Source organism: Montipora foliosa, chromosome 12 (assembly GCF_036669935.1).
Source record: "Montipora foliosa isolate CH-2021 chromosome 12, ASM3666993v2, whole genome shotgun sequence".
NCBI lineage: Eukaryota > Metazoa > Cnidaria > Anthozoa > Scleractinia > Acroporidae > Montipora > Montipora foliosa.
In genome coordinates this window covers 22,470,149-22,495,535 of record NC_090880.1, presented here as the reverse complement: position 1 = coordinate 22,495,535, position 25,387 = coordinate 22,470,149, and the positions used below count along the sequence as shown (strand labels likewise).

The following is a 25,387-nucleotide window of genomic DNA, read 5'->3' as shown; positions in this document are numbered from 1 at the left end:
TTTGCCTTGGATGAAGACAGAACACTTCATGGTCTCGACTTTGGATTTCTTTCGAGTTTTTTTCATGAAAAACGTTTTTTTCCAAAATTTGAGTTGCTAAACTCGGGGTGCGGCTTATCTGCGAGTCTTTACAGTATTTTTCCTTTTTTAACCAATGATTGATATTCTTGCTTTGTGGCGTTTGTCGTTGCCGCAGCCGTCGTGTTTGCTTAAACTCCCTATTAAGGTGATGTTACACGAGACAGCTTTTAACACAACTTTGTTGTGACAACGGTATGTTACACGAGACGATTTTTAACGCAACATTGCTCGCAACACTTGAACCCAGGCTCCTGCTCGACAAATATGACGGACAATGAGTTAAGAAGACGGCGGCTGAAAATCATTCAGGTTTGTTGTTAGTGGACGATTTGGAAGACGAAAAAGGAAGAAATCGGGAACGAATTATTTGGACGAGTAGTTGGATTAGACGGAGGGAGAAAAGAGGGGTATATCATCAGTTAATGAGAGATTTAGCTACTGACGATCCTGCGTTAAAAGTCAGCGACGGGGGTGTTACACGCACCAACACCAACAAAATTCGGGCAACAATGTTGCAGGTTTTTGAATCGCTTTCAAAAACCTGCAACATGTTGCCGCAACAAAATGTTGCGCTAAAAATCGCCCTGTGCACCCTGTTACACGAGGCAACTTTTAACGCAACAATGTTGCGTTAAAAATCGGCGTTAAAAATCGGCTCGTGTAACATCACCTTTAGGGAGTTTTAGCAACGACGACAGGAACGGCAACCAGGGGTAGAACGTCATCTAAAAACATAATTTCGCGTTCTTGCAATCACTTCGAGACTATTCCAACTTTTTTAATACGACAAGGTGTATCAGGTATCAAGTAACTTCTCAAAAGAGAGAGATCAGTTCGAATATAACATCATTTTCATGCTTTTTTGACAAGCTGAAGTCCACCGTTTCGCCTTTGTTGTTTCACGTAAACGCCATGCTTAAACAGTAAATGATACTTTTCGACAACTTCGTTATCCTTCCGTAAGCTTCCCAATATCTTAAAACTGGACTTGTTCTTAAAAATCCCGGCATAATATCATCTCCGCTAGGGTTTCCCATTGAGTTCTCTCCATTTCTTTCCTTTCAGGTTCTCAACTTATTTCTCGCGCTTCTTTTGAACGCTTTTGACAACGGCGACGATGAAGATGAAGAAGAAGACGACAACGATCAAGGAGACGAAGAGGAAGAACCTCTCTTCAAAAGAGTGCTTGCAAAACTGACTCAAACGAAAAAGACTGCAGTATTTTCGCTGGCTGATTCTGCTTGTCGCGAAGAAATCTACTCTTCGTCCCAAGAAATTCAAACTATGGGAAAGGACAGAAACGCTAAAACGTCCGTGGGTGAGTCGATAGCAACCGACATTATTCAGACGCCTTCGAAGTTAACGTTACACAAAGCCTGCGCATCAACATTTTTGTTTGGCACAAGTAAAAAAATTCCCTTTCAGCGGAGGCCTCTGACTTGTGTCAAAACTCATTTTGACTGATTCAGTAGCCGTCCTTGATCGTAGAGGACAATTTTCATAAGGTCCCTGTTACGTTTCCTCACTTTGACACGAGGCCGCTGCGTACCTCACTCAAAGTTTTGATTTTCACTGCAGTGATCAGCCGTTGCGTTATTTTTGTTAAGATTGTTAGATTATCGCAGTTATCTTAGCTAGAGGTCCATAATCAAGAAGTCACGATCTTCCATGGAATGCGGCCCATCGGTTTACGGTATTATCTTTTTTTTAGAACGGCTGCGCATCAATCAGAAGCGTTGTGGGTACCCCATAATATAGCTGGACCTGTATCCTAAATAGAGTGTCGAAAAACCAAAACCAAAATAATTATTTTGACCAATCAAAAAGGACGAGACAATACACTAAACCAATCAAAACTCGAAGTAATTACACGTAGCCGACACAAAGCGCGGGAAAATGTGCACTCTCGAGCCACGATTAGTTTTGGTTTCACTTCTGATTGGTTGAAAAAGTGGCGCGAGAACTTCGAACCAATCATTGAGTGAAGTAATTCAAAACCAAAGCAATTCACTAATTACTTTCGACACTCAATTGAAAAGCGCTCTATACATAATACTAAGGATAAATAAGAGAGATTGGCACTTCTGATTTATGGACTTCTGTCTTAGGTTGCTTCTTTTCGCAGATCCAATATGTGTTTTTCGTATATCAAGTCTCTTCATATCCACATCCTCATCTCGCATAATTAATCCCCAGCTCTCACTTAGCTTGGTAAAGCAGGAGTCATGGGTTCAAACCCCATTTAAGCCTTTATTACATCCATTTAGAAATCACTGGTGATCCTTGCAATTTGATTGGCTCTCAGCAGTGTGATTATTTTTTGCTCTAAATCGCACCATTTCACCAGCCAATGAGAAAGGAACACTAAAACAAAACAGTCAATCGGATTTCAAGGCTTGTTTAAGGTAACCAATCAAATTGCAGGAAAATGAAAGACAAAGAAAACCATTGTGTGGCGAATTTTGCAACTTTAATTCCCAACTGGATCAATAAAATATTGGTACCGACTAAAATCCTGTATTTTAGAGATTAAATTTCTAAAGGGCTGCAATAAACTGGTAATTGAACTTCGTGTCGTGCAATTTTGGTTTGAAATTATAATTGTGATTTCAAATCGAACTCGCGCGATTTTGAAATCACGCGTATGATTTCAGACCAAATTGCACCACACTCAGTTCAATTACCATTATGTCGACTGCACGTGCTTAATCTCATCATTACGGTCTCTAAAGTTTGAAAGCACTCTCGATTGCAATTCTAATTACTGATTATGACTCTAATTCTTTGTTATTTCAGTGAGCGTTATGCACGCGAGGCCAAACGCAAAAGGTCAAGAGTCCTCAAGAAACGCTGAAGTTGAGGACTGCTTCCCAGAATGTTGCGTTTCGCCTTTGACGAGCTGTGCATGTTGCAAGAATATTAGATGTGAAGGTTGGCTGCAATTTCGGTGGCGCACGCGCATGCTCGTAGAGCACAGATACTTTGAGTGGTTTATTCTCTTTACGGTTCTCATAAGCAGCTTGGTGTTGGTGAGTATTGCCGTTTGCTATTGGAAAACTCTACAGTTCAAGTAGAGGATTTCTTATGCAATATCTAGCCATTCACAATTTACAAAAACTTGACAACTTCTTCTAATATCGCTGAACACGTGCAACTTTGTTCTTTCTGGTAGACTTAGGAATAATAATTTCCCTTCAATTCATTTTCTTCCTCCAGAAACGAAAAACACTTTTTTTGCGTGTGGTATATTGTTTGAACTCGTACTTTCCTTTCTGGTAACTACAAGCCTTAAAAAGGACAAAAATATGTATGTCGGTGTCTTAGGGTCAAGCAAAAATAATTAGCTGCTGAATGAATGGTAAATTTTGTGGTTTAGACACCCCCACCCCCCTCCCCTTACTACTCGGTTTGTTTAGAAGCAGTGGATGAGTAAAGCAGAATGAAAGGAATAATGTCGGCAATCTATTGTTCTTCAAAGCTAAATAATGTACAAACGCCTCATCCATTTTTCTTACTAAATAAGATTCACTGACTTTGTAGATAAGCCTCGCTGGTTTTCTAAAATATTGCAAGAGTTTAATTGCGTATTTTTGTTCTTATGTCCGTCGTGCAAGCTTATTGTTAGCTTCGTCCTTAACTTGGCAGGTCACTTTTGTTTAAGTGTTAGATTCGCAGTTTTGATCTTACGTGTGTTCGTTGGTACTTTCATGTTAATTGTGATCGAGAAGTAGGAGAGGGAGAGGCAGGGGGGTGGGGGAGGGGGGAGGTAGAGAGGAGAGCGAGAGAGAATTTTGCATGAACTTTTGGGTTACTATTTCCACTTTCTATCTCCTTCCTAAAGATCTTTGAAGACGTTCACCTTTCCAGCAAGCCAAAACTGGAAAGTGCATTGGATACATTAAACTACTTTTTTGCCTTCATCTTTGCCCTGGAATTTGTTCTCAAGATCATCGGCCTTGGGATGGTTGGCTACTTTTCGTCCTTTTGGAATTGCCTGGACTCGCTCATAGTCGCGGTAATTCTTTTTAATCTTTTGTTTACAACCCTACTGTTGTCTTCTCTTTTACAAACAAAAGTGCCAAAATGACTTCCGTAACCCAAATTGTCCATCACTCCCATTCGGCCGTGGGCCATCAGTTTCCGGTATTATCTAGGCCAATCAGATTTGGCCTGACGATCATGCCAAGCAACTACAACATTCAGGGCCATACAGGGCCAGCACATGCAAATTAGTTAGAAGCTTTTGTAGAACGAGACACATAACAATAGGAGCTTTTGTTATTCAATCAAGAGTCCATCACCCAATAGTAATCAGCATCAGAAAAGTGTCTATTTTTTAACCACGTTTTGCGGGAAAAATAAACAATTGACCAAATCGGCTAACACAATGTTGCACCCAATTCAAACTCTTTGGGAATAAAACGTTGTGTTCCAAGTATTTCCATATCATTTGATGATATGTGAATGCTACATTTTAATGAAAATACAGTATACAAATAATCTATTGTTTAGAGCGGTTTTGAAAAGAGTGTCGTAAAACCAAAACCAAAGTAATTGCTTTGGCCAATCAAAAGGACGGAGACAATCCAGTAAACCAACCAAAACTCGGGGACTGCTATCCTTAGAGTTATTTTCATAGAGTTATGTCGTAGAGTTAGAGTTAAGTTTCTAAAATCCTGAATTCACGATTTTGGACTGCCAAAATCCTGAATTCAAGATTTTGGACTTCCAAAATCTTGAATTCAGGATTTTTGCAGTCCAAAATCCTGTAGGATTTTGACAGTCCAAAATCTTAAATTCAGGATTTTGGCAGTCGTTAACTCTAACTCTAAGTCATAACTCTACTGAAATAACTCTACTGATAGTTAACCTCCCAAAACGACTGAGACTGAGAACGAGGAAGGTATCCTTTGATGGTTTCGCCGGAAACTGGGGAATGAATAGAAAATGACAATAACCTCTAGAGCAAGTTTCAATCGAGTGTCGTAAAACCAGAACCAAAGTTATTACTTTGGTCAATCAAAAAGGACGGAGACAATCCTGCAAACCAATTAAAACTCGAAGTAATTACACGTAGCTGACACAAAGAGCGGGAAAATGTGCACGTGCGAGCCACGATTGATTTTGGTGTCACTTCCGATTGGTTGAATCATAAACCAAAGTAATTCACTAATTACTTTTGATACTCAATTGAAAACCGCTCTGACGCTGATGGGGACAAACCTTATATCAGATTCTTACTCTTGGATAATGAACTCTTGATTCAATGATAGCGAAATAAGTGGCCCGGTATTCTGTAGTTTAGCTGCAAAACTCCTCTCATTGGTCCGGGTGGCCAGCTCGAAAGCAGTCTCTACTTTGGTCACCACAAACATCCTGCAACATATATTGTAGCTTTTGCATCACTGTAAACATTACTTTAATTATATATAGCCTCAAATGCAAGAATGCCATATTTCGAAAATTAGGTTCCTATCAGCATCAGGAAGGGGTGGGGGGGGGGGGGGGGGGCGGCGCTGATCCAGGATTTTGAAATGGGGGGTAAATTTTTGTAATAATGTAATAGAACCAAAGCCTGGTTGAGGTGTTTGAGGGATAAGAAAAAAAAAAAAAAAAGAAAGGGGGGCTCAGAAAAAGGGTGGTGAAAATTCATCCATTTCACCTCCCCTGGACCCGCGCCTGGGGGGTAAAGTGTCACCTCCCATTGGTCTCCTATTACTAGCTGAATGGTGCGGCACTTGTGCGGCACTCAATCGAGTAATAAGGAGATCATGAGTTTGACTCCTGTAGGGATCGAGGACTCGGATTTTTCCATAAGCATCCCCGAGTCACCATCTCCCACACTACTTATCCATCCCACGGTATTCTCACACTAGCAACGCAGATCCAGACAAAGTAAAAACGGCTCCCATTTGGAAAGGATCAGCGAAAATTAATACATAGAGACACATATGATCTATTCGAAGAAGACATAAGAGTTCCGTGTTTCTTTGAACAGTTATCTGGTCTTTGTCCGTCTCCTTTGTGTAAGGTTCATATCATCTTTGGGTTTGCCCTAAGAAATCATGTAAAAAAATCAGTACTAAATATAGTTGAGCAAATGATAAGCATGTCTGCAAGACAGAGCTTAAAAATCAATATTTTCTGTCACTCCTTAGATTTCGCTCGTTTGTGTATTTCAAGACCAAACTTTGGCATTTTTTCGCTCCTTACGGACGGTGAGAGCCTTGCGACCATTAAGGGCGGTTTCCCGTTTGGAGGGGATGAAGGTAAGGATTGAAATCGGCATGCATGGGAGCTTCGTCGTGAAATAAAGAAAAAAAAAAAACAAATAATAAGGAAGTCTAAAAAAATTCAAACTATTCAAGTCATTGCTCTCTCTTGGTGGTTTTAAATTGGATGAATTGATGAAGTGATTAAGGACGTTCGCGCCCATTGCTACTGCGCATTTTTTCGCGCATGTCACGCAAACGTTATGCATCGCAGACCACGACGGTGAACAAACATAACCAACATGGCATTGAGCGAGTGTTTGATCCTCCCTCGGGCAAAAGGGTCGCTTGTGACATCATGGGATAGCTGCGGACCCAGGTCTTCTCGGAAATGTCACGCAATGACGTGACAGTGCGAATGGACAATGGCTTTGAAAACTTCGCAGCGATTTTACTCTCTTGAATGCTGGGTGACCTCCATTTTTCTTACCTTAGATCACTTCCTTTCCTGATTTTGACCATTTTATTAAAAAACAAAGAAAAAAAAAATCTGCACGTGAGAAGTTACAAATATTTCGCTTTTTAAGCTCTCGTTCGACCGATGATTTCTTTCTTAGACTGATATTTCACCTCAGACAAAGACATCACCTGCAAAAGTTTATTTAGTTATATTAGTTATGTTGAATTGAGTGCGTTTACCTGATCTAAATTGAAATGGCCTATTATTTATTACATTTCATATTTATTTCACCAGGTTGTTGTCAACGCATTATTTTTCGCCATTCCTGGAATCGGTAACGTGCTACTGGTATCCCTCCTTTTTTGGTTGATATTTAGTATCTTGGGAGTCCAGCTGTTTGCGGGAAAGTTCTACAAGTGTGAATACATCGAGAGTGGTGAGCGAGTTCCGGCCGATATTGTACCAAACAGAACCGAGTGTATGAAGCATCCTGACAAATTCAGATGGATAAACTCGAACGTCAATTTTGATAATGTCATAAATGGCTTCCTGGCTTTGTTTCAAGTTGTAAGTATCATCGAAAGTGGTAATTTCAAAACAAGCTAACTGACTCAGCTAGTAGAATTTCTAAGAGGTGATAGCAGACGGTACAAATTTAAAACGGAGCTTCTCCTTTTTCCCGCCAAGGAAACTCCTAATATGGGCAGCAAACAGTTCGATTGCCCATTCACTTTACTCATTTCAAATGACGTCAAAGCGAAATACCAATCGCTTTCCAGAAAGTTCCATGGAGAGATAACATTGTTTGCATCCGCGTTCACTAAGCCAATGAAAATTCGCGCTCGCTATTTTTTTGGTGGGATAAGCCCATTAAATGTTTTGTATTTTTTTTAACGTTCCGTTTTTACGTTTATTTTTCAAGGTCATATGAAAGTCGCTTTATGTAGTTCTGTCACTACAAATCTAAACTGAATAAGCCTGATGAGTCTGTCTCGTTTCAAGATCACTCTTATACCCCCTTTACACACGCACAATACTGGCACGGCACTCCAAAATCGTGGCACGCTACCAATATTTGGAGTACCGAACACACCTCCAGAGATGTGCTTTGCACCCCTTTAATTCTGGCACGGGTGCCCAATGTGCCGCCCTCTCTTTGTTCTGTTTAAACACAAAAGATTTACCCTACCGAGATTTCGGAATGCCGTATAACGTACTATTGTAAAGCGGGCTTTAGGGGGAGTATATGAGAATGGGGGCGACGTTTGTTCCTGGGCGAGTTCGTTATTGTTCTATCCCGTGGTTTTGCAGTAGCACAGGTAGCATCATCCCTGGCAAAAAAGAAAAAAAGACAAAAACGAGATGCCATGTAGAACCTCTCCATTAAATCATCTAGTCATACGTGTATATGAGCCCATCATGTGCGTATGCCGTTAACGAGAGCTACTGCATGAAAACTCCGTCGATTTCTTTACAAATTAAAACTGACATGCCTCTATGAGCATAGCATTTTCAGTAACTGGTCATTAGATCTAAACACAAGACTGTTTCTGTTAAACTCTGAATTTCAATGTTCCCAGGAGATTACATGATTAGCGATAGTGTAATCTATCGAAGTTCCATTTTGAAATGCACATTGTGAAGATTCTAAGCGAGTATGATCATCGCAGACGAGAAAGAGCATGAGATCTTAAGCAATTACAAAGGAAGCCTGAAAAATCCATCCTTAAACGAGACTCGAACCCATGCCCCAGCGATTTCACTGACTGCTCTATCATCAGGCCTCGGTTGTTTAAAAGGTAGATAACACTATCCATCTGATAAATCACTATCCAGCAGATAAACACAAGCAAAAACCGTTGAGTTACCCAACCTGGATAGTGATTTATCCAGTGGATAGTACTATCCACCTTTCGAACAACTGGGGCTTTGGGGCCCGTTTCTCAAAGGTACCGATAGCTTTTCTGGCCCAAAAAGCCATTCACAAAACTTCCTTCCGCTTGGTGTCTTAAGCTGGTCTTTCAAGTTAACATGTTTTCAAGTTAACAAGAAGCAAAATGATTGTGAAGTTTGTTGACTTAAAACCTCTCCGTTCTTAAGATACAGAGGAAATTGTGACATCCGAAAAAGGCCCACAAAGCCGTCAATCGAGAAACAGGCCTCTGGACTATTAATCCATCTGGGACGCGTATTTTAAACAGGGGCACCCAACGAGAATATAGTTCAAAACCACTTAGACGTAGCATTGTTAAAGGTATTTTAGTATTTAAACGGTAGATATAGGCATATTTTTATCCCCTAAAAATTTTTCATCTGTTGACATTTCCTAGCTGAAAAGTCTAGCGATCCGAAAATTTCAGCCAGAAAAAAGGCTCCCGTAAATTCTAGGTGACCTTTTTAGGGTAAAAATCCGTTAAAATAGGCAATTAAACCATTTTTTAGATGTCCGAAAATCCTAGGATAGACAGGCAAGCAAGAAATTTTACAAGAAATGTTTGTAAAATTCTAGATCTCAAATCGTATGTCGAACAGATATTTTCCTAAAATTGACGTTGGGTGCCCCTTTTTGAACGGCGGATTCAGTTACGACTCTCGCTAAGTGATAAAATTAGCATCCTCGAGCTGAAAGCTTTTGCGATATTAATTCAATCAATAATTTTGTTCATTCTCTTATCTTCCTATTAATACAGGCAACCTTTGAAGGCTGGATGGAGCTTATGGACGATGCTGTGGATTCCAAAGAGGTTTTTACCACAATTGCTTGTAATCTCGCAATCTGATTGGCTAATTTGCAATTGTCGATAAGAATCTAGATAACGCTGTACGCGTCATGCTCGCTTCAATTTGTCACGCAATGTAATAACCAATCAGGAACGTCCATTTTCGGAAATAAAGCAATATATTACGAGAAAGTTATAGACAACGCTTGCTCTTTCTTCGTGTCATGATTTTGGTCACGCGCTGAAATAAAAACTTTCTTTGGCGTTGAACATTGTGGTAAAAAACAAATCGAAAGCGGTTCAGCATTGTCTGTACTCTTACCGATATTCGTCCGCATGCAGGCCAACCTCGGTCTGATGTTTGAAAAAAAATAAGTATTCATCAGCCTTCCACGTGCGCCGCCATTTTCTCTTTTCGCTAAGAACCTGAGAGCTGACGTCTCGGAAGACAGACTTCCGCTAGAACAATGACTTCCGCTCGTCTAAAAATACCTTTCGTGAACATGACATATCCCGGCCAACGCCCTGAGCCTCCCTCTCTGTCCCCTCATTTTCTCTTGAGTTTCCCTTCGATTTTCTTTCTCCCCCATACGTGTGCTCTCTTTCTTTTTTTTTTTGTTGGAAATTGTAATGTAAACGTTCTTGTTTTGAGACTTGGAAAATAAACAAGCCTGTATTACTTAGAGATCCAATCCTATACTTCTTTTTTTTTCTAAAAATTAAAAACCCTGTTTGATTTTAGGTCATTTTTTGCTTGTTATGTACAGACATCGCGCAAGTTCTAAAAAGCGAGAGAAAGTTGGAATAAGAACAAAGAATTGTCAGTATCTCCTGACAAGTAGAAGCGGATGTTTTGACGTCAAGTTTGCCCTTTCACATACACGCAAAAGGGCTTAATTAATCGATCGAGATATTGTTGTTGGTAGATACGTTCTTCCCTGATTTGCAAGGAATTGTGTTTTTCAACCAACTTATCACGTGTTTTCGTTTTTCGGAAGGTTGACGAGCAACCGGATGATGAGAGTTACCTTGGAGCTTACATTTTCTTTGTCATATTTATCGTGCTCGGATCTTTCTTTGTGCTGAATTTGTTCGTAGGAGTGATCATCGACAACTTCAACAGTTTAAAGCGAAAGGTAATAACAAGCTTATCACACCCAGACACAAACATATCTAATACCCAGTAAGAAAGATCTGACTGGTTACTCCAGAGCGAGCCCTCAGAGCTATTTGGCGCTAGGCCAGTCGTAATTCCGTAACTGATTTTCTATTCTTGATAGAAAATACCATCCTGTTAACTTTGCTTTGAAGTACGTGGCAACAATATTTGGAATTTGGAATACTTTACCTGTCAATTTCAAAATCAATTTTTTGCCGTTTTTGGTCTATTTACTCTTCTCATAATTTTGTGACGGTAAACTCCCAAAAATTTTACCGTGACGTAAGACAAAAAATCGAAGATTGTCAATAGAGATGCTTTCTTTGTCTTTTCCGTGAGACCAGTTCAGTGCTGCAACTTCAGGCAACGTATAGAAACTGTAGTGTAGTGGTGTGGAAAATGGAATGCACAGTAGTTATTGCTGTCAGTGATTTTAGGTGCAGCGCGGCCCTTCGGGAAAAATTGCGCGGATCGTGGATCCAATTTAAAAAAAACACCAAGCATAAATACCAATGTCACTGTATGGATTACTTTTCTTTGCTTAATAGTCCATTTCACAGTTGTGTGCTTAGTTACCTGGCCTATGAATGAAAGTGAAGTTGGAGTTGACCTTGTTTTCATAGAAACCTCACTGTTTTTCTTACGTAAATTCTTACTAACTAGCATGACAACAACATCATAAGAAAATTATCATTAACATAAGAAAAGGAGGGAGGTCTATCATAAAAAGGTCAGCACCAGCCTCACTTTCATTTAAAGGCCAGGTAACTAAGCACACAACTGTAAAGAGGTCTATTGTCTGGGACCAGAGACCCGTAAGGGTTGAAACGTGTAACGCGCGTTCACAGCTTCCGAATATTCAGTGCGAACTGATTGGTTGAATGTTTCAGAGCTAAGTACCATATTTGGAAACCCCTCTCTCTTGTTGTTCCAAATATGGTACTTAGCAAATTAAATATTCAGAAGCTTGTTTCCCAGCACACAAGGGGCCGTTACACGTTTCAACCCTTATGGGTTTCTGCTGGGACTTATGCAGCTTTTCATTCGCGATTACAGTACGACGAGCTGAGTTGCATGGGAATGCTTCTGACGGATGCTCAAAGAAAATGGGTGGATATACTCAAGGAATCAGCCAAGAAGAAACCGCCAGACCATTCCATCAGACCACAGGTTCGTGGTGCAAGTAGATTAAAGAGAAAACATAAAATATAACAAATATAAATGTAATAGTAAGTGTTCGCCAGAATTATTGCTCGGTCATGGTACACAAGACAAGAGTACCATAACAACAACAAGTTATTTTCATATTACGTTCGAGAATTGTGCTGACCTTGGCAGAACTCGTACATTGAGCCTACTGCGCATGCACAAGGAAATGTCACAGGGACAGTAAAGTAATAGCAAAATTCGGCTGAAATGAAAACAATGAACTAAAAGGTTTACAGCTGTTTTCTTGGTGGCTCACGCTTCTTATTTGATTGAGTAGCTTCTTCCTTTTCTTCTTCTTCCTATTATTAGTATTATTATTATTTAACACTTTTGCCGCATTTTCCAAGGAAGTGGATTCCTTTTTTGGACTTAAGGTGATCAGTATCATGAAGCTATCCAGTGTCACTCTCGTCTCAATGAGATTGGATTGTATCATTCGTGTGACTGAAGGACGATTTCCCTCCAAACCTTTCGAGATTCCAGGTACAGCCATCTTTTTTATTTTTCTCCACAGAACAAGATCTTAAGCAGGATTTACGACATGGTAACGAGCGAAACCTTCGAGATATTTATCCTTGGAATCATCATGCTCAATATGTCAGTAATGATGTGGCAGCATTATGGTCAATCGAAAGGGATCACAGATGCTCTTCATATCCTTTGTCATTAATTAGTCAAAAAGCAATTTAACCATTAAGTTCTTGCTGTACGATTCAGCAGCGCTCAGTTCAACGGTTTGAAAATTGGACTATACCGCGCGGGAGGTCGCGGGTTCAAAACCGGCAGGACCAACCGTGACTCAGGGTCTTAAAATAAGTGAGGAGAAAGTGCTGCCTTTGTAATGACATCTGCGGATGGTTTGACTTTCAATAGTTCTCGATCGCCGGGATAAGGACTATAAGCCGTAGGTCCAGTTTCACAATCCTTGCTGTGATAATGACGGGGGACGTTTATTTGTTTCTGTGACTGAAATTTATTTGTTAAACCCAGGTTAATTAAAGATGTCTTGTTGATGTGAATGGGGTATAAGTTTGCAATAAGCCTTCAATTGTCATTATCCTTAACAAATGCTGTGACCTTGTGTCCCGCAAACACAAGTGTTCAATTGGTTTTTCACTCTGGTGTTTATCTTAGAAGCTGGCTTTAAGCTCGCTGCTCTGAGACATCACTACTTTGGAAAAGTCTGGAACATTTTCGACTTTGTGATTGTCATTACTTCTATAATTGGTGAGTATGAGTAACGAATCATCCTGACTGAAGAGTATGATATTGATATTTCTTTATCTCATGAAACTAAAGTGACAGTAAAGTAAAGTAACCATATTTAATGTCGATAACTCGTAACAGTAATTCAACTGACAAACCTGAGGTCGACAGTGCACTCATCTTACTCCCCCTCTCCATCAGTGCTTCGTTTTTTAGGGCATTTAAAGCTACTTAAGATGGCTGAAACCAGTTTCACTACTTTTAAGGACCCCTTTTTATTAGAAGGGTTGTCACTACAACTCTGTATCACCTAACAGCAATGTTATGGCACCATATGAAACACCAATTATTGCTTAACGAAATGCGCCTACTATTGTGACGTAATAGGTTACCATGGCAACACGAAAGCATCCAAAAACACCCTATATTTCGTCTTTATTTGGTTATATCTCATTAATGATTTCGGTGACCCCCTTTTTTTATTGTAGAATAGTAATTAGCAATCTGAGATAGAACTATTGGCAAAATTTTAAAATGGCTCAAACCAGTTTCAACACTTGAAAGAAACGTTCTTATTAGATCACTTTGTAGCAATTTTATGGTACCATGTCAGAATTATTGCTGAAAAAGATTTGGTCCTTTTTGTGACGTAAAAGGTAACGTAGCAGCAGGAAAGCCATGCAAAAACACCCCATGTTTTGGCTTTAGCTGCTCACGTTTTTGAAAAACGAACTGGGTGACCCCTATTTGTTATTTCTGAAATGTAATATAACCTAGCGCTATCACTATAAAAATTTTGCGATTAGTCCATCTTTTCACCTAGTACAATATGGGCGAATTATTACGTAACGGCATTGGTACGAACGGTTTTAAAGTAAAGGAAGAAAATGAGCACTTCATTATTGTATGCTCACCTTAAAATATGGTCATTTGACACCAGTGCGTCAAAGAATTCCAGCGAAATGCGTGCGCACGTGCAGCACGACTATGATATCCTTGTTTTGTGACGTTGTCGTTGACGTAGCCGTCATCGTTGCTTAAACTCCCTAACTTTGCATACGAGGCAGAATTTCTCCTCCGAAAGGGGATGGCGACCTGGACACTGGGAAGAGGGAAGGAAAAATAGTCATCACGTGTTCTTGGTTTTCACTCTTGTAATCAACAGCCACGTTTTTTAACGAAAGCAAAAGAAAACGTTTGCATAATAATAGAGTTCTATTCCCGGAGGATTGGGTCGGGACACCAACATGGTCACCGTTCTTTGTTTGGGGACATGAACACGACGGCCGTGGCGTCGTGTGGAAACCGAGAATACCCATTGTTTTTCAAAAAAGGAAAAAGTTGCGTTAAATTAAATATTTGCTATTGGAAATGCAAATGATGGCTGTTGCCAATGAGGTCAAGATATTTTTTCAACATCTCTACCTCAATAGAATTGTACTTCAACAAATTGCTCACTGTGATTCGAAATGTGGCAGGTCGCCCAACAACACATCTACGAGCGTAAAGGAAATCAAATGGTTTATGTTTAGTAAACTATTGAAAAGAACTACTCAGTCTCCACTATTCTGAGTAGTTTAATTAAGTGCTAGTTCCTTACTTTAATGCTATCTCTTCTGTATTTTGTGACAGAATAAGTAAATGGTTGTAGTTAAAAGGTTAACTGAGTGATACAATATAGACAAAACAAAAGTATTAGAAGATGTTTATCCTTGAATAACTTTATAAATATTCTTGGTCTTTGGCCATTTCAACTTAATCAAAAACCTAAAACATACACCGGCTACAAACATAAAGTTAAAGCTCATTTTACTTTTTACCTTTGAATAACTTTATTTGAACGTGATGACTTCACATTTCAGAAAGCATGCTTCTCAATAAAATAGTCTTCTCCCAATGTTAAACAAAAAATCTGTATTTTACGTTTTCTCTCTATTTTAGGTTTGGCCATGGACGAACTCACAACTGGTGACAGCAGTGTTATAAATCCCAGTCTCCTGAGAGTTTTTCGCGTTGCCAGAGTGGCTAGGCTGCTGAGAGTGCTGCAATTCGCAAAGGGAATTCGTCAACTATTGGTCGCGTTGATAATTTCTCTGCCAGCGTTATTAAACGTGGGTACGTTACTGTTCTTGGTGATCTTCATATATGCAATCATTGGAATGTCCACATTTGGCCACGTTAAAAAACAAAAGAATCTGGACGATACTGTCAACTTTGAGACTTTCGGCCGATCTATGTTGCTATTATTTCGTTTGTCAACCGGTGCTGGCTGGAATGACATACTCGAATCTCTCATGCTCAGAGAGCCAGATTGTGATCCGACCTATGGGGGACTCCCAAATGGAAACTGTGGGTATCCTGTTGGAGCGGTAATGTATCTGGTGTCGTACATCTTCATAGTTTTTCTTATCATAGTGAATATGTACATTGCCATCATTCTTGAGAACGTGAATAGGGTGCAGGAAGGAGGTCTCATCATTACAAAGGAACATCTCGATAGCTATTACCAGAAATGGGCCACATTTGTGACGAATGGTAAACAGTATCTCCAAGTTAACCAGGTGTCCGACTTCGTTGATCTACTTGACGAACCGTTAAAAATTGCCAAGCCGAATGAACATGAACTCGTCCGAATTGGAATAAATGTCAGAATGGGATATCGTGTCCAATGTTTTGACCTTCTTCGTTGCTTGGTTAAGCGTTTGTTGGAGAAACATGGAGAGTCACCGCTGGCCTTCGAAGAAATTGCTTCCAAGTTAGAAAACCATTTTCGAAGGCGGGGAGTTCGAAAAAAGTCACGCATGAGCAAATCACGATCGGTATCCAATGACATACCAAACCATGCCGACAGCTTGTTCACGATGGAAAACGGTGTTTCTTCAGCGGAAACGCCGATGGCAAAAACAGAATCTCTCCAATCTAATACCGAATCACCCCGTAGAAAATACGGAGACCCATTCACATCGGCAGTCATGCTGCAAAGGGCAGTCAGAAAGTTTCTTGATAAACGTAGTACTCGTGGAGTTGTGACCTTTCCAATGTCCAATGGATTTTCCGGCGAAAGTGTTGGAAAGTGCCAATGTAGTCCACTGTCGTCCGTTTCTAGTGACCAGGAAATAGACGACATTAGGTTTGCTCCAGACTACACGGCAGGAAGCAGGTCTCCAACTTCTAACGGAAGTGTTCGCAGCAGTATGAACTCACCCGGATGTTTGTCGTACGATCCATTTGATTCAGACGGTGATAGTGTATAGTCTTCAGGCAGAGGTCATCTGGAATGACTTTATGATAATCGCTTTAAATGATTGACTAATCATGATATCTAGTATAGGACAATATTATAAAATGTATACAATGTCTTGATTGAGAATAATCAACTTCGTCGATCTTCTCACACAGCACTGATCTATAAGAATGTCTTTCAAACGCATGGTCAAACATTCCATCTTGAACAATGACGTTATCATGGCTTAAACCGGTGCAAAAGTATTCAGTTTTACTTTGATACAAAATGACTGGTGCTGTATTTAGAACGTCTGAATTTTTCTACACGGAACAAAGGAAGAAGACAACGTTGACATTGACATCGTGGTGTTGTAGAATACTAACAACGCCCGCACGGAATAGCTTTATGAAGGCTGAGACCAGAGACCCATATAAGAGCCTACCAGAAACACAAGGACTGAACAAAGGTGGAAGATCATGGTCGAAAATGTCGTACCAATGGTGCTTCTATACGATCCCAGCAAGGCCCAACAATGTTATCATACACCTTGCCAATGCAGTGGGTCCAATGCATGGGTGATGCGTGATATAATGATTCCGACATTGTTAGCAGTGTTTTTTTGTACCGATGAAGACGTAAGAAACATTGTTGGGCTGATAATTATACAATCCATGTCGAAATGATGTTGCAACTTGAACGTTTGAAAGTATACACTGTTTTGTCTGTTTCCAAAGCACATACACCACAATAAGCCAACGGAAATATGATGGTTTTGTTCCGGCAACGCTTGAATGAAACTTTAGGTCATAAACTATTAATCTACCATTCCTATGGAAATAATAATAACTAAAAGGAATCCTCGTGCGAGAGTGGAATAGTCCTTTAATGAATAGATGAAATAGAAAGAAAACTAAACAAAATGAGATTACGATATTCCCCCACTTGTTCAGTTTGATATTTTAATCCAAATGTTATCAACATAATCTCAAATGAAAGCACTAAAGAGAGTTCCATCAAGTTCACGTGGTTATACAGAACCGCGTTCTGAACGGAAACCAGTCATCAGTAGAAATCGAGATGCAATCGGACCGCTGCCACCCCCCACCCCCCGTCAATCCACCCCGAAGCCTCGGCGTTTGTTGAGTACAAAGTGATTGCGTGTCGGGATTGGCTCATTTCTTAGATCGTATGTCTTCAATAATAAGTTCTGAACTTTCAAAAATGCTACTTCTTAGGATTAGAAATTTAATTTGCATTTCCTTCTTATTCCTGAACTCTGTTATTTTAGCTTTTCACAACTCGGCACCAGCACTAGCTAGCTTTTTGGCCAGCGTAATTATCTCGATGTGGTTGACCATGACTAAATTGCTTTAGTGAGTTCTCTACACCTGTTGTAATTGCCGGTTTTCAATGTCACACCATCATCAAAACCATTCAACAAATAAAGTCAGGAATCAAAGAGATAAAAGAAGATGAATATTCACACAGTCTCGCAAAGGTTCAGGTTCGTGCGGAAGATAATCGAAGAAATGTTTTACTCAAAATTTTAAGGCTTTGTATGGAGACGCCATGTTTGTGTTCCTCTGAGGGGCACAAATCTGGCGACCGAAAGCTAACAAAGACATATGTCATCGAGTTTTGCAATAAAAAAGCTCGTAATCGTCTTCTGAGGGCTCATAAACACTTATATGAGTATGCCTTCTCGTACAAGGACTGTTCAGATTGCAAAAACTCAACGGATGTCACTTTTTGTGGTAAGCCATTAACTGGCTTACCACATTGTTATAGCTCAAACTGGATGTCCTGTCCCGATGCCCAGTCACGTGACATTAAACCCGTCAAAAGACGACAGATTATCGGACAAAGGCGATTGATCACGATTACTTACGATGAAATCAATCGACTTCGAGGCTATCAAAAACATGGTTAGTGTATCTGGATAGGAAGGATAAGCGATTTTAGTTTTTTGTTATTATTATTTTGTTACAAGTAACTTTATCTTTCGGAGGCACGAAGGCTGTTATGTATCCCCATTGCACAAGGCATGTTTATGTTTTTGCGAGTATTACAAACAAGTTCTTACGGTGTTCACTGCATTGTAGGTAATTTGTGGCACTGCAAACAGACAGCAACCCGCTTGAACTATTGATCGGTGAATGGATCTATTTAGCGTGTACAAGAGCCATAATGGGACAGAGAGCGAATCTTAGGGCGTTGGCCGTGATATGTGAATTTCACTAAAGTTATTTTTTAGATTGTAATTAACGGAAGTGTAATTCCTGAGAGGTCCGCACATTTTAAAATTAATCGATACGTGTCAAGCAGTGTAATGGGGCATTGTAATGGCATTGTAATGGCGACGGTTGAATATTCAACATGATCTCCCCCGCGATTTGCTTGATGCCCTTTAGTGTTTTTGTTTGAATTCCTGGTCGACGTTGCTTCACTAGTACTGGGATTGACGTTCGGCAGCTTCGATTTTTTTTGTGCGACGATTAATATTCCCTTCTCTCTGTTCGCTTTTTGCTTTAAGTTTCTTTCTTCCACCTTTATTTGGTGCCGAAGGTCCTGCACCGAATTCACTGTCGTCGCTGTGATCGTACGTAGCGCTTGATGAACTTGAAAGCTCACTTTCAGGATCGCTGTCCGCGCCGGAAAACAATTCGTCCCCAAAGTCTGATATTTCATCGAGCGAAGCAGATTATCTGCATCATCTTTTAAGACAAAACCTTTCCCGTAGATAACAAATCGCTCTCATCGATAAAACGCACCTCCACGCGCGACGCCATTTTTCTCTTACATCCTTCCCCGAATAAAGATTGCGGACCTCACGGAAAACTAACTTCCGACTAATCCACGGGTCTAAAAAAACTTAAGTGAAATTCACATATCCCAAGGACCAGAGTGGGCGTTTCCGTCTCTGTCCCATTATGGCTCTTGTATTAAGCCTGGCCAAACTATCGAACAAAGTTGGATTGGACGCTCCAAGTTTGCTTGATCGAACATTGTTCGACCGTTTTGGCCGTCCATGTTGGAACATGTTCGTCCAACATTTTTAGTTCGATCAAATGTTGGATAGAATTTGCTTTTGATAAAACATTACAACCAACAATTCTGCTCGCCGCACCAATAACAATGCAGTCTTTGGCCGCTCTTCCAACAAAGTTGTGCCTGAATGGAGTCACGTTCGCGCCGCTAGCCAATCACGAATCGCTATCTTAGGGTGCGTTCGATTGACCGTAATCCGGAATAGGAATACATGGAATATCAGTTGGAAATCCTTCGTTTTTACGGAGATTCATATTAAAATTGTCAAACATCTACTGAAATTCTATTTTAAACATATTTTTATTATCCTTGCTGCTTCGAAACGCGCAAAACATACCGTTTTAATCACCACTCCACGTATTCTTATTCCGGAATGGGGTCAATCGAACGCGCCCTTATTTTCAAACCTAGGCTTCTAGCATCATATGCAACAGAGATGGCGGACAAGGACCAAGGGCACGTCGTAGTTTTTGATGAACAGACAGAAACCTTGATCACCAAGTAGAAAGCAAGGCCGTGTCTATGGGACACTCTTAGGCTCCTTAATCATTGTCGCTCTGTTTGGAGATGTCTGGTTCAATAGCGTTTAAAATTCCTGCAAATTGATCCGAGCTCATCTCCTATGCGCGGATGCTTCTTGCATTGAACATACCCTTTTCTACAGGTTCTCTATACCATTCTTTGGTATTTTCTTGTTTGAATCCGTCCTTTGCGTCCTCAAGCAGCTCCAGTAGCATAAACGCTACGCCATATTTTCAAGCTTAGCGCCAACTTGAACTTGAATTCCTCAAGCAATGTTGGATAGTGTTTTGCCACGACCTCAACATTTACATACAATGTTGTGTGTGGGATCCAACTTTGTTTGATAGTTTGGCCAGGGCTTTAAGCTAAAGAGATGGTGAAGAGAACCAAAGAAACCTAAATTGAATTACAGTGAAAAATTATCTCAAAGGTCATTTTGCTTGCTGTGGACTTGCCATTGCAAAACAGTGTGTCAAATAATAGTTTAGCACTTCAAATTGTATTTTTATTTTAATTACACTCGAAATTATGTCAAGAGCCCTTTTGTTTCATGTGAAGCTAGCATTGCAATTTACTATTGTGCAGTAGGAAATTAAACAACAGCAATTTTAAAATGGGTGTGACAAATGAACAGCATGGATCCAGAATTGGTGTGCATGACGTATTTTGAAACCACAGTGTATTCTATTTACCAACATTAAAGTGCATATGACACAAAATTCTATATTTGCTTGTTCGAAAGAGCTTTTAAAATGATGAAGAACGGCGTTTATTTTATTGTGATAGCCCTCTTGGTTGCCGAGTTATTCAAGATTTGGTAATTTTGAAACAACATAAGCAAAAACAAGTAAATGAAATGAATCAAAAATCATAGAGAGAAGTATTGGACAGTTTTTCATCCTCTTTTCAAAGACTATATCTCAGACGGACCATATGCATTTTAAGAATTGTGGTGAACTTCTTTCTCTGCACATCCAGCATCGCTCTCCAATTTTGAAATTTTAATTAAGCATAGCTCAACACCCTTGTTTCCAGCACCTCCTCTTCTACCTAGTGGCTCGCCACATGTACGAATTGCATACCTATTTTTTAAACTACGTGAAAGCATTCTTGGACGCAATTTTAAAATCGTGTCACGCAAAAGCTTAGAAACTCAACCTTGCTTCATCACAAGACGAAAAACCCTATCAAACTGAAAATTTGTGTAAAGGTAATTCTTCATCTGTTCTAATAAGAAACTAAACTAAAATCTCTAAAGGAATGATAATTCCTTATTGTCTAATTTTGATGACGTCTCGTGAAAACCAAGAATATTGGCCAAAGACTTGTTTCCATATCTCAAAGTGCCCTTGGACGTGAGGGGCTTGGGGTGGTGGTAGGGTATGAAGGGTTCAATAACTGAAACAACCCAAACCTTTACAAAAATGCTAACTTTAGGCCTAAAACAATATTCTTTGGATAATGAGTTTTTTTAATGAGTTTGGTTTGTTTTCAGTTTTGTTGTTCCAGGCCCTTCATGTCCAAGGGCACTTGCCGTATCTCATATTGCGTTACCTGAGGCCATGTTACTCTTAGAATACTTAGATTACACCAAGGTAAAACCCCGAGGCAAGCAAACACCCAGATATGAAAATCATCACAGGAAAACGCAAATGACACTCGTATGTAAATTTACTGACAAAATAAAACCCATTTTATAAAATATAAATTTTCACGCAACTGAAACCCTTCTAAATTGGCTATACTTGCCTCTGAATCAGCTGAGTTCAAACTCGAAACTTAAAATAGCATTTAAAATGGCAAACAAAGACACTGTAAGATTTATGTTTTGTTTTGTCTTAGCCTAGGCCTGGCATTTTAGGTGGTCCATGGCTCAGATCCTGCAGCCAGTTGTTCACGCCTCGCACCCTCATTAACTGAAACAGAAACACACTGTTGCAATAGATCGCACCATTTCCTCCTTAGTCAATTATTGCTAGGGCGGGTGGCACGTCGACAACGTCACTCATTGATGCTTTTGAATGACAATCACGTGGTAATCTTCAATGAGGAGCTATGATCATTTCGTTTTTCCTGGACCCGACTCTCACCAATAATCAGTTCATTTTGAGGGTCAATATCTCGCACTACGTTGTTGCCATGAATGTCAGAGTCTTGCAAGCAGAGGCGTAGACCAGCGTGCTTGAGTTGTCAAGGTCCGATCTGACTTGGTATTCCCTCTGAGTTCACTACGATGGTTCCCACCACGCCTTTGTGCGACTGAATACGTTTCAAACAGGCCCTCGACCGAAGAAGACATCTTCCTGGAAAGAAAAACAAAACGTTTTCCACTTATCATATGCAGTTCATAGGACTGCTTTTTCCATTTTCAAGCTCTCACTACACGTATTGGTTTCCCGTGCTCACTAGAAACTACGAAAATGAGTTTTAGTGCCATCCCAACAAGAAATACCTCGCTTAATCGAATTCATGTCCGCCTCGGCGATAAGTTACAGCCAGCGTTTTTTTTTTCACTCTAATGTGTAACCCTTGTACGTAAGTTGAATTGGAAAACAAGAAATCAAGGTCAGCAAGATGGGCGTTTTATCTCATGGTAGTCACTATTGAGCCGCCGGGGCTAGAGGACAATGAAGCCAAGTTGGTCTTGCTGTGGAACACAGCTGGGCTTTCGATCGAATTACCAATCTTAGCGCGCACTATACGAGGTTGACTAGCAGTAGAGTTATTTTCATAGAGTTTTGTCGTAGAGTTGGAGTTAAGTTTTCCAAAATCCTGAATTCAAGATTTTGGAAGGCCTAAATCCTGAATTTAGAAATACAAAAGTAATCCTAAACATGCATAAAAGCTAACCTTAGGCCTAATTAGGCCTAAACAAACGTTTAGCTTTAATGAATGTTGGCTTCCAAAATCTTGAATTCAGGATTTGGAAACTTAACTCTAACTCTACGACATAACTCTATGAAAATAACTCTAAGAATAGCTGTCCCCGCACTATACAAATAATCCCAGATTCATTGATTATCCGCAAGGTTTTGCCAAAATTCGGTGGCTTACGGATCGTCAAAAACTAAAGAAAGCAACTGATTATAATAGGGACAAAACCACGCCAATCTAAGCAATTTGCAAAAAACTGGAAAAATACATGATAGGTCATCTAAACTGGACTTGATTAGGAGCCCATAAATTAGTTCCAGCTCTCTGCTTCGCCTCACACTTCAAAAAGACGGCTACTACGTGGTGTAAGCCTCGCCACAAAACGAGAGCGCATAAAACGTCCCGAGAGCTGTCTTAAAACTTTTGAGTCCTTCCATTTGGCATTCAAATATTACTCCGGGTTTTGTTTAGTCTGTAAAAGTTTTCCTATTTCAGATTTTTTTTTCTGAAGAGTACTTTCTGAAGAGTACTGGACAGATGGAAAGAACTAGAATTTCTGCGGTGACCTTATGCAAAATCAAAAAGCGAATTGTTTTGGACGCAACAATAAAAAGTCATATACCTATTCAAGTCGTTTTGATAAAGATGTGCTTAAAGTTAAATATGTAAATAATTAAGTAGGTTGATTGAATCAGCTATATTTACTTGTAAACGTTATCTCCCAAAAGTTGAAAACTAAAGAGCATTCTTTGACAAATAGTTTCATGCTTTTTATGAATTAAATAGTATTTCCCGAAAGTTTGTATATTTGGTCAAATGGAAAAAGAACAAAATGATGCAGATGGCTGACTGAACTTCAAAATGATATTAAATTGTGGTCGTCTTGTCTGGTTTGCAATTGTGATATATACCTCAACCAGGAAACCTCATGATTCGTAATGCAGCAAAGCTTCGGGAAAAGCCGAATGCATTGCTAAAACCGGCAAGGGTGAAGAAAGGTTCTCGGTCCCCTTACGTGCTCAAAAGCTACACATTTAATCCACGCTAACGGGTTTTGTAAACCGGAAAAAAGTCGGCTCTTGCTAACCTGCTGTCGTGGTAAATAAGGGTTTCTCAGTATAAGTTGGTCTTTTCACTCCAGGTCATCTCACACAACGGTCCGTCCGTCGCCGTTCTCGTTGTCTGCTTCCTGATGAAATCCGTTTTTTTCCTCGGAGAAAACTGGCGCTTTCTGTATTGAGCGTAAGGATTCAATGACCATTTGAATGAAGGGATGGAAATTAACCAAATATAGATTGTCGTCCTGGTCACTATGGGAACCTTATTTACCGGTATATAAATCATTTTGTTATTCAATACAAAATACATGAATTCAGTCCATAAATTAATGGTGTTCATACTAGCGTGACGGATTGTTTTCATTATGGTGCTATGTCTAGCTCCACGCATGAAAAGCACATCTCAGCTGGCTTTCGCTTCACATCCGGGAACTATCGACTGCGAGCAGTCCCTGGATGACAATTGGCCCTGTGGGACGCGAAGCTCCAATCAGAACAACCAAATCGACCAGCCTGCAAGCGAAATTCGTTCGAGCTTCGATCGCTGGATTTTTCGTTGTTATAGGACGTTTTCAACCAACCTCTAGAGACACCAGTAACAACAGAGAAATGTACGACTTCTGGTGGACGAAAAAAAGAAGCTAATGAGAGATCTCTTGTTTTCGTCCACGAAAATGGCGGCATTGACGTCACCTGAAAACCATCTGTTGGGATGTAGCGTTTAGAGGTTTGGACGGATTTGCCGCAATGATCTAAATGAAACCTTCGGCTTTCAGGTTGCCTGATACGCGGTGAAAACTTGTCGGAAAAATCGGGAATGATTTCCGTAACAGGTCCCTACGGTCATTATGCATGCAGAATAAATTAATTATTCATTCGCGCTATTGTTTTGTAGACACATACGTATACCAAAGAGAGCCGAATATATACATGGGTAATTTGTACTTACGGGATGAATAAAAGCGGATCTCATTTTTTCTCTCTCCTCCCGCTCTCTCTTCTTTCCCTTCATCGTCCACACCCGTTAACTCCGTTTTTGTCCCAGCTTTCCCCCTTTCTATCCCTTCGTCTTGTTACTTATTTCCAGATCCCGCTCGGCTTTTTCTGCCATTTTATCCCATGATATGTCACTCTCGCAGTTAGCCTTGAACTCCGACCCAACTGTAATAAACCTCTGGATTACTTGTCCCTGTTCTTTAACCCACTGAGCTAACGTGTCCAAAGTTGACTAATTCACACCTTGAACATGATATTTATTTTGGAAATTTTGGTTGACTATTTACATAACAATGATACGTAATTATATACACGTGCCGCGCCGAGCACCTACAATTCGAACTTACACTTGTAGGTTACCGTTAAGATGATTCACTGTTTTACTACTCTTGAAACCAAACCATCCCTTTAATAATGCTAACGCGTAACCTTAATTACGGACTAACGGCACGTTTTAGGCTTAAGGTTAGTCCCTGTGATATGTTTTAGGGTTTTCCAGTATTGCTGGTGAACTGTGACCTGCTTTTCTTCATGCCCCGTGCGTGCGGCACACTTATAAGTTCACTGCGTGGAAGATAATACCACGCTAAAAGTCTGATTGGTGCATCTTTCATGG

The 25,387-nt window shown here is 40.1% G+C and overlaps 1 protein-coding gene across 1 annotated transcript in view; it reads left to right on the top strand.

Annotated features, from left to right (window-relative positions):
- Positions 1-17,203, top strand: part of LOC137978924 (sodium channel protein 1 brain-like) — a 29,997-nt gene extending 12,794 nt beyond the window's left edge. The window contains exons 13-23 of the mRNA XM_068826043.1: positions 1,147-1,399; positions 2,878-3,110; positions 3,923-4,096; positions 6,240-6,350; positions 7,048-7,320; positions 9,444-9,497; positions 10,472-10,609; positions 11,689-11,802; positions 12,356-12,494; positions 12,937-13,068; positions 14,989-17,203. Coding sequence (XP_068682144.1) covers positions 1,147-1,399; positions 2,878-3,110; positions 3,923-4,096; positions 6,240-6,350; positions 7,048-7,320; positions 9,444-9,497; positions 10,472-10,609; positions 11,689-11,802; positions 12,356-12,494; positions 12,937-13,068; positions 14,989-16,301 — 2,934 coding nt within the window. The 3' untranslated portion in view covers positions 16,302-17,203. The remainder of the gene's footprint in view (positions 1-1,146; positions 1,400-2,877; positions 3,111-3,922; positions 4,097-6,239; positions 6,351-7,047; positions 7,321-9,443; positions 9,498-10,471; positions 10,610-11,688; positions 11,803-12,355; positions 12,495-12,936; positions 13,069-14,988) is intronic.
- The last annotated feature ends 8,184 nt before the right edge of the window (positions 17,204-25,387 follow it).